The 8,773-nt window shown below is 41.2% G+C and overlaps 1 protein-coding gene across 1 annotated transcript; it reads right to left on the reverse strand.

The window, feature by feature from the left end:
* Positions 1 to 1,123: 1,123 nt before the first annotated feature.
* Positions 1,124 to 7,915, reverse strand: LOC110532449 (monocarboxylate transporter 2-like). Its single transcript, XM_036988441.2, has 5 exons — positions 7,242 to 7,915; positions 6,730 to 6,962; positions 6,082 to 6,225; positions 4,434 to 5,303; positions 1,124 to 2,194 (listed from the first exon to the last, which is right to left on the reverse strand). The coding sequence occupies exons 2-5, from the start codon at positions 6,944 to 6,946 to the stop codon at positions 1,938 to 1,940; spliced, it is 1,488 nt and encodes a 495-aa protein (XP_036844336.2). The 5' UTR covers positions 6,947 to 6,962; positions 7,242 to 7,915; the 3' UTR covers positions 1,124 to 1,937.
* Between the last annotated feature and the right edge of the window lie 858 nt (positions 7,916 to 8,773).

The raw sequence follows: 8,773 nt of genomic DNA on the forward strand, positions 1-8,773 counted from the left end.
CTAACAAAGATACAGCGGTTGGAACAAAAAATGTCACATTTGGACTCATCGGACCAAAGGACAGATTTCCACCGGTCTAAAGTCCATTGCTCATGTTTCTTGGCACAAGCAAGTCTCTTCTTCTTATTGGTGTCCTTTAGTAGTGGTTTCTTTGCAGCAATTTTACCACGAAGGCCTGATTCACGCAGTCTCCTCTGAACAGTTGTTTTTGACATATGTCTGTTACTTGAACTCTGTGAAGCATTTATTTGGGCTGCAATTTCTGAGGCTGGTAACTCCAATGAACTTATCCTCTGCAGCAGAGGTAACTCTGGGTCTTCCTTTCCTGTGGCGGTCCTCATGAGAGCCAGTTTCATCATAGCGCTTGATGGTTTTTGCGACTGAACTTGAAGAAACTTTCAAAGTACTTGAAATTATCCGGAATGACTAACCTACATGACTTAAATGAATGATGGACTGTCATTTCTCTTCCACAGTTTTGATGTCTTCACTATTATTCTACAATGTAGAAAATAGTCAAAATAAATAAAAACCCTGGAATGAGTATGTGTGTCCAAACGTTTGTCTGGTATTGTAGGTCAATCAGTAATTTACCCATGTGAACTATGACCTACCCGATTTTCTGTAAACTTAATACTGTAATAACAACATACTGAGGCATGGTGTTCTCCAGCATCTAAAAAAATGAAGCTGAAGCTGAATGCTGCAACATTGTCATTGACAATTATACAAGACCAAGACCCTAGATAGATCTTTCTCTGGCAGTTACATGTGTTTCCTATCAGATTTTCAGGTTTCTCTGATTAACAATGTTCCTGCCATCTAAGAGAGGCAATTTCTGCCTTAAAATGTATGTAATGATGAGGACATCTATGAGTAATGATGAGAACATCTATGTGTAATGATGAGGACATCTATGTGTAATGATGAGGATATCTATGTGTAATGATGAGGACATCTATGTGTAATGATGAGGACATCTATGTGTAATGATGAGGACATCTATGTGCAATGATGAGGACATCTATGTGTAATGGTGAGCATTGATCTTTTATAATGACCACACTAGAAAGCTATGTTGATTAGGTATTTTGAACACGGTTCAATGAGGCCAGACCAGATCATTTTCACGGCAACATTTATTTGGTCTGGTGCATATAAACTAGTAACACCCGCCTACATTGAATACCACAGTTGAGGGGGATATTGAGAGATGTTCTGCATGTCAAGGTCATGTAAACATAATTTACAGTAATATAATATTATTCCGAGAAATAAAAACAATTCCCTAGCCAATCAGTGATATCCATTCATTAGGCAATGAAGTGCCAGGGAGATATGAAAACCAGCAGGACTACAACCCTCGAGGACAGGCGTACTGAACTCCTGATGTGATCAGAGAACCTTTTTTACTGTAGTAGGCCTGTACTGCCATCTTTTGGTCATAAATATGTGGGTTACAGCTTCCTCCACATAGTACTGATGAAGTTGTGCCATTTTATTTGCAAGAATCATATTGTATTTACATTGCCTTTGGGTAGACATGATTGCTTATTTGGCAAACAGAGTATGATACAAATATTTCAACAACCTCAACACAAAAATACATATAAAAAATATAAAATGTTAAAATATACAAATCAACTACTACAATTGGAAGAATTTGAAAGTATTTTTAAATACTTAATGCAAATATTATTTTCAAATACCTGGGTTAAAGTGTATTTGAGTCAGTGTATTTGAGTCATTTTAAATACATGCCAAAACTTTCCAATTCTATTTCCAAATACATTCCAATGTTAAACTACTTACCTTTCAAATAAAAAATATCTGAATTCTTAATTCAAAATGTTTGTGAAAGTAATTGAGATATTTGAAATAATATTTGAACCCAGGTCTAAATAATGAACATCAACATTAACCCATTAATAAACCCCTTAGTCCCCTGTCCCTTCTGCCATTTCCTCATCCTTAGTCATTTTCATCTCCTTCTTCCTTGCTTCTGCCTCCTCCGCTACAGACTGCTTAACAGACTGCATCCCAATGGCTCCACTCTGTCTCTCCCTCTCCTCCTGGTCCAGTTGTTTGTAATTGAAGTAGTTCATGATGAAGAGAAAGATGCCAGGTGCCAGCATCATGGCACCACATGCCCAATACATGTATTTGTGGTCGTCAAAGACATCCACCAAAAACCCTGTAGAGAGAGTAGCAGCCATTTATTATATATATTATATATATTTTTTAATAAATTTTCCCCCTCATCAATCTACACACAATACCCCATAATGACAAAGCAAAAACAGGTTTTTATACATTTTTGCAAATGTATAAAAAAAGAAAAAAAGAAATATGACATTTACATACTGTAAGTATTCAGACGTTTTGCTCAGTACTTTATTGAAGCACCTTTGGTAGCAATTACAGCCTCGTATCTTCTTAGGCATGACGCTACAAGCTTGGCACATCTGTATTTGGAGAGTTTCTCCTCTCAAGCTCTGTCAGGTTGGATGGGGAGCGTTTCTGCAGCTATTTTCAGGTCTCTCCTGAGATGTTCAATCGGGTTCAAGTACGGGTTCTAGCTGGGCCACTCAAGGACATTCAGAGATTTGTCCCCAAGCCACTACTGCGTTGTCTTGGCTGTGTGCTTAGGGTCGTTGTCCTGTTGAAAGGTGAACCTTCACCCATGTCTGAGCTCCTGAGCAGGTTTTCATCAAGGATCTCTCTGTACTTTGCTCCGTTAATCTTTTCCTCGATCCTTACTAGTCTCCCAGTCCCTGCATCTGAAAAACATCCCCACAGCATGATGCTGCCACCACCATGCTACACCGTTGGGATGGTGCCAGGTTTCCTCCAGACGTGACACTTGGCATTCAGGCCAAAGAGTTCAATCTAGATTTGATAAGAACAGACAATCTTGTTTCTCATGGTCTGAGATTCTTTAGGTGACTTTTGGCAAACTCCAAGTGGGCTGTCATGTGCCTTTTACTGAGGAGTGGCTTCCATCTGGCCACACTACCATAAAGGCCTGATTGGTGGAGTGATGCAGAGATGGTTGTCCTTCTGGAAGGTTCTCCTATCTCCACAGAGGAACACTAGAGCACTGTCAGAGTGACCATCGGGTTTTTGGTCACTTCCCTGACCAAGGCCCTTCTCCCACGATTGCTCAGTTTGGCCAGGCGGCCAGCTCTTGGAAGAATCTGGGTGATTCCAAAGAACACAGGCCACTGTGTTCTTGGGGACCTTCAATGCTGCAGAAATGTTTTGGTACCCTTCCCCTGATCTGTGCCTCGACACAATCCTGTCTCGGAGCTCTTCGGACAATTCCTTCCACCTCATGACTTGGTTTTTGCTCTGACATGCACTGTCAACCGTGGGACCTTATATAGACCGTGGGACCTTATATAGCCTTTCCAAATCATGTCCAATCTATTGAATTTACCACAGGTGGACTCCAATCAAGTTGTATAAATATCTCAAGGATGATCAATGGAAACGCTGCCAACAAGTGCTCAGCATATGTGGGAACTCCTTCAAGACTGTTGGTCTGAATACTTATGTAAATAAGGTATTTCTGTTTTTATTTTTAATACATTTGCAAACATTTCTAAAAACCTGTTTTCGGTTTTATTTTTTTTATCCATTATAGAATAAGGCTGTAATATAACAACATTTGGAAAAAGTCAAGGAGTCTGAATACTTTCGGAAGGCACTGTATATACACAAGCATCTTTAAAATGTATGAATACTCACTAAAGACACTGGCTGTATCACAACCAGCAGTGATCAAAATCTAATCTAATCAAATCAAATGTATTTGTCACATACACATGGTTAGCAGATGTTAATGCGAGTGTAGCGAAATGCTTGTGCTTCTAGTTCCGACAATGCAGTAATAACCAACAAGTAATCTAACCTAACAATTCCACAACTACTGCCTTATACACACAAGTGTAAAGGGATAAAGAATATGTACATAAAGATATATGAATGAGTGATGGTACAGAACGGCATAGGCAAGATGCAGTAGATGGTATCGAGTACAGTATATACATGTGAGATAATATATACATATGAGATGATCGGGAGTCCCATAGGGAGGCACATAATTGGACCAACATCATCTGGGTTAGGGGAGGGTTTAGCCGGGAGCATTTACTTGGCTCATCGCGCTCTACCGACTCCCTGTGGAAGGCCGGGCACCTGCAAGCTGACATTGGTTGTCAGGTGAACAGTGTTTCCTCCGACACATTGGTGCGGCTGGCTTCTGGGTTAAGTGGGTGGGTGTTAAGAAGCGCGGTTTAGCTGGTCATGTTACGGAGGACGCATGACTCGACCTTCGCCTCCTGAGCCCATTGTGGAGTTGTAGAGATGAGACAAGATCGAAATTGGGGGATTTTTTTTTTTTTAATTATGAATACATTTCCTTCACTCACCTGAAATTGGGGGACCCAGAAGCACAGGGCCACACTCGAGGATGGTGACCAGTCCTACAGCGCTTGAGAACCGCTGTGCTCCCACCAGATCCATCAGGACCTCAAAGAGCAGAGCACACACCATCCCAAACGCCACACCAAAGAATACAGCATAAACCACCAGGCCTGCGTACCCCAGGTATACCGCAAGGAACGGGCAGAGGAGGTGACACACACCGTTGTACGCCACAGAGAAACTGAAGAAGTACTGGATCCTGGGTCTAATCCATTTGGTGTTGGCGATGAGGCCGGTGCCTGGCCTGGCAAACATGTCCACGAAGGCAAAGATGGAGAGAAGGAAAGCGGCCTGGTAGTTATCAATCCCAATACCTTTGGCATATGAGGGGAGAAAGACCACTGGAGCAAAGAAGCCAAAAAACATGACCACATTGCCTATGAGGTAGATGATGAAGCCTCTGTGTTTAAAGAGAGAGAGGTCCATTAATTTGTCTGCACAGCCACCTATCTTCTGCTTCTGCTCTGTTTCAGTTAGAAGGTCCCCTGCCTCAGGGTTAGCGTTGTTCTCAGTGGACCCAGCCTTCTTGGCAGTTGTTCCTTTGGAGGCTGTGACAGGATGTTTTTGGACTGTTTTCATGTTAACGGGTCTCATCAGGGCCCCAGCAACGCAGCAGTTCATCACTATGGCTCCCAGGATCATAAAGGCTCCCCTCCATCCAAAGTTATCAAACAGGAACTGATTGAGTGGAGCCAGAGTGGAGAGGAATACTGGACTTCCTGCCATGGCCAGGCCGTTTGCAATTGGCCTTTTCACCTGGAAGTACTTTCCTATGATTGTAAGGGAAGGCTGTAGGTTGAAAGATAGGCCAAAACCTGTAGAGAAGAAAGGTTGCTTTATCAATCCATCATCAATGAATTAATGAATTCCATTTACATTGGCCGTATGACAGTGATGGTGTCACCCTGAACCTCTTGAAGATTTAAACTATCCTCTGCCAATCTGTCAGATAACATGCCACTCAAACGTCACAACTGTCAGTCCGAGTACAAATTGTCTGAAGCTGAGCTTACATTCAAGTTGCTGTGGTTTCTCTTTAGAGCTCTCTTCCTCTCCATTTAGTTTTTCCAGCAGGGCAGTTTATTGACATTTCAACAATCCTTACCCTATCTGAGAATACTTCACTAAAGCATTGTTTGCTGGTATGATAGTTTTCCAAATACCATGCATGTAAAATTATTGACTCATCAGAGTTGGGGAAGAATATCCCAAAGCAACCTTTGTGATAAAATGGCCTAACAGACAGGCAGGCCCCATAGTGAAGGTCCTTGAACTGAAAGAGGGAGAGAGTGTAGAGGCTCCCTAGCGCATTGACCCTGAGTGATCAAAGACTATTCCTCCCTATGAGTGACACGGCCTTCTGACGTACATAACATATCTACTCGGAAACCAACCACTCAGTTCCCTCCCTACCCAGTCAGAACTAGAAAGAGAAACATTTATAAAAACATTACACAACACATGCCTGATATTGATTGAGATTTGTGGTTTTCGTGGCTTTAAGCCCATAACAAAGAAAACTGGTGATTATAAATACATTCTACACATTTTCATAATAATGACAACATTTTAAGAAAACATTCAAATAAATACCTCCAATGACTCCAACTAATAAATACAGATGTATAATCGTAGTGCCAAAGGAAGCAGCAACCATAGACGCCCCAACCATGAGCCCACCAATGATAACCACAGTTCGGCAACCATAGCGGTTGACCAGTATACTGCTCACTGGACCTGCAAAGATAATGAGAGGAAAAGCGCTATATTTAAGCAATAAGGTACGAAGGGGTGTGGTATATGGCCAATATACCATGGCTAAGGGCTGTTCTTATGCACGACGCAAAGGAGAGTGCCTGGATACAGCCCTTAGCCATGGTATATTGGCCATATACCACAAACCCCCAAGGTACTTTATTGTTATTATGAACTCGTTACCAACGTAATTAGAACTGTAAAATAACACGTTTTGTCATACCCGTGTTATGCAATCTGATATACCACGGCTGTCAGCCAATCAGCATGTTGGACACGAACAACCCAGTTTATAATCACATATAATTACCTTTCAGTGGCTGTTGCCTTTATTTACACAATGGCACTGTTTCACAGACATAGAACCTAGCCTTGGACTAAAAAAAATCAGAAATCAGCCCAAAGTGTGTGTTGGACAAATAACATTCCTATTGACACATTGTGATACCCCATAAGCCATGACATGCACACACAGTGTACACTTACCTCCTGCGTACATGGCAGCCAGCATGATTGAGGACACCCATGCAATCTCACTGTAGGAGACACTGAAGTACATCTGAATCTCCTTGAAGTAGATGGTGAGAGATTTGGGAAAGGCATAGGAGAACCCGATGGAAATGAAGGCACCAAAGACCACAGCCCAGCCCCAGCCTCCATCTGGTGGGGTGTACCCCAGGTTAGTTGTGGCCGCAGGGGACATGGTGAGTTAGTGACGGCTGTGGAAACAGGATATCTTTGGTTCAAAAGAAGTGAACTGAATAATAGATTACTATCACAGTGATTTTAACATTCAACAAAAGCAGAGAAAATGTACACTCCTTCCTACCTCCTGTCATTACATGTATTGTTAGACTTGACTTCTCCTTAATCTTATGGCATTGCATGCATTCATTACTATGTATCAAGTTTTGGTCATGTCATATGTGTTTTGTGCTTTACCTCATTATCATCAAAATAAAATATATATTCATCAGATAGTTTAAGTGTCAGCTTACCTCTTTCAGTGCAATAGAATTCAGATGTGTTAGCTCCGTTTTTCTCCTTTGACAATCTTTCATAGGTATCCCTTGTAGCGAAAGTTGTGTCTTCATCACGTTGGTGCTGCTCATTCCAAATATTGATCATCATCTTATCAGGGGTTTTGTCATGGTAGGAGGGAGGAGGGGGCATTTCAGGCCAGTCAGAATCAAATTGACACACAGGGACCACTTTTGTGGCACTTTTATACAACAATAATACTGGGGAACAAAAACACATTTGATTAACAGTATCATTCAAAAGTTTGGACACACCTACTCATTCGAGGGTTTTTCTTTATTTTTACTCTTTTCTACATTGAAGAATAATAGTGAATACATCAAAACTATGAAATAACACATATGGAATCACGTTGTAACCAAAAAAGTGTTAAACAAATCAAAATATATTTTAGATTCTTCAAAGTAGCCACCCTTTGCCTTGATGACAACTTTGCACACTCTTGGCATTCACTCAAACAGCTTCACCTGGAATGCTTTTCCAACAGTCTTGAAGGAGTTCCCACATATGCTGAGCATTTGTTGGCAGCATTTCCTTCACTCTGCTGTCCAACTCATCCCAAACCATCTCGATTGGGTTGAGGTCAGGTGATTGTGGAGGCCAGGTCATCTGATGCAGCACTCCTGTTGTCCTGTTGAAAAACAAATCATAGTTCCATTAAGCGCAAACCAGATGGGATGATGTATCCCTGCAGAATTTGGGCCAAGTCCATTGCTCATGTTTCTTGGCCCAAGCAAGTCTCTTCTTCTTATTGGTGTCCTTTAGTAGTGGTTTCTTTGCAGCAATTCGACTATGAAGGCCTGACTCAAGCAGTCTTCTCTGAACAGTTGAAATGAAATGTGTCTGTTACATGAACTCTGTGAAGCATTTATTAGGGCTGCAATTTCTGAATCTGGTAACTCTAATGAACTTAATTGAAATGCATCACACCTCATGACGCTGGTTGAGAGAATGCCAAGAGTGTGCAAAGCTGTCATCAAGGCAAAGGTTGGCTAATCTCAAATATAAAATATGTTTTGATTTGTTTTCACACTTTTTTGGTTATTACCATGATTCCATATGTGTTATTTAATAGTTTTGATGTGATGTCTTCACCAGTATTCTACAATGTAGAAAATAGTACAAATTAAGAAAAATACCTGAATGAGTAGGTGTCTCCTTTCGACAGGTACTGTAGCTAAAATGAAATGCAACACATGTGGGCTCATCTGAAGTCATCTTTCAGTGAGATGGAAGCCTTTCCTTTCTATTCTAAGATTTGAAATCTCCAAAATTTGCTTTCCTTGGTTGCTTTCCACAGCTACTTTATTTTGTTTTTACCAAAAAGGCAGACCCAGCTTTACCTCAAAGACACCCACTTAATGAATCATCCCAGATTCCATTAGGATTTTGGTGTCAAAAGGACATATTTGATTAGTCAACACAGGTCCATCTTTTTCACTTCCCAAGCACTAAGGTCAATTGCCACACATGCCAGATGCTTACTCAG

Source organism: Oncorhynchus mykiss, chromosome 9, assembly GCF_057628025.1.
Source record: "Oncorhynchus mykiss isolate SJ-2025 chromosome 9, ASM5762802v1, whole genome shotgun sequence".
NCBI classification, from domain to species: domain Eukaryota; kingdom Metazoa; phylum Chordata; class Actinopteri; order Salmoniformes; family Salmonidae; genus Oncorhynchus; species Oncorhynchus mykiss.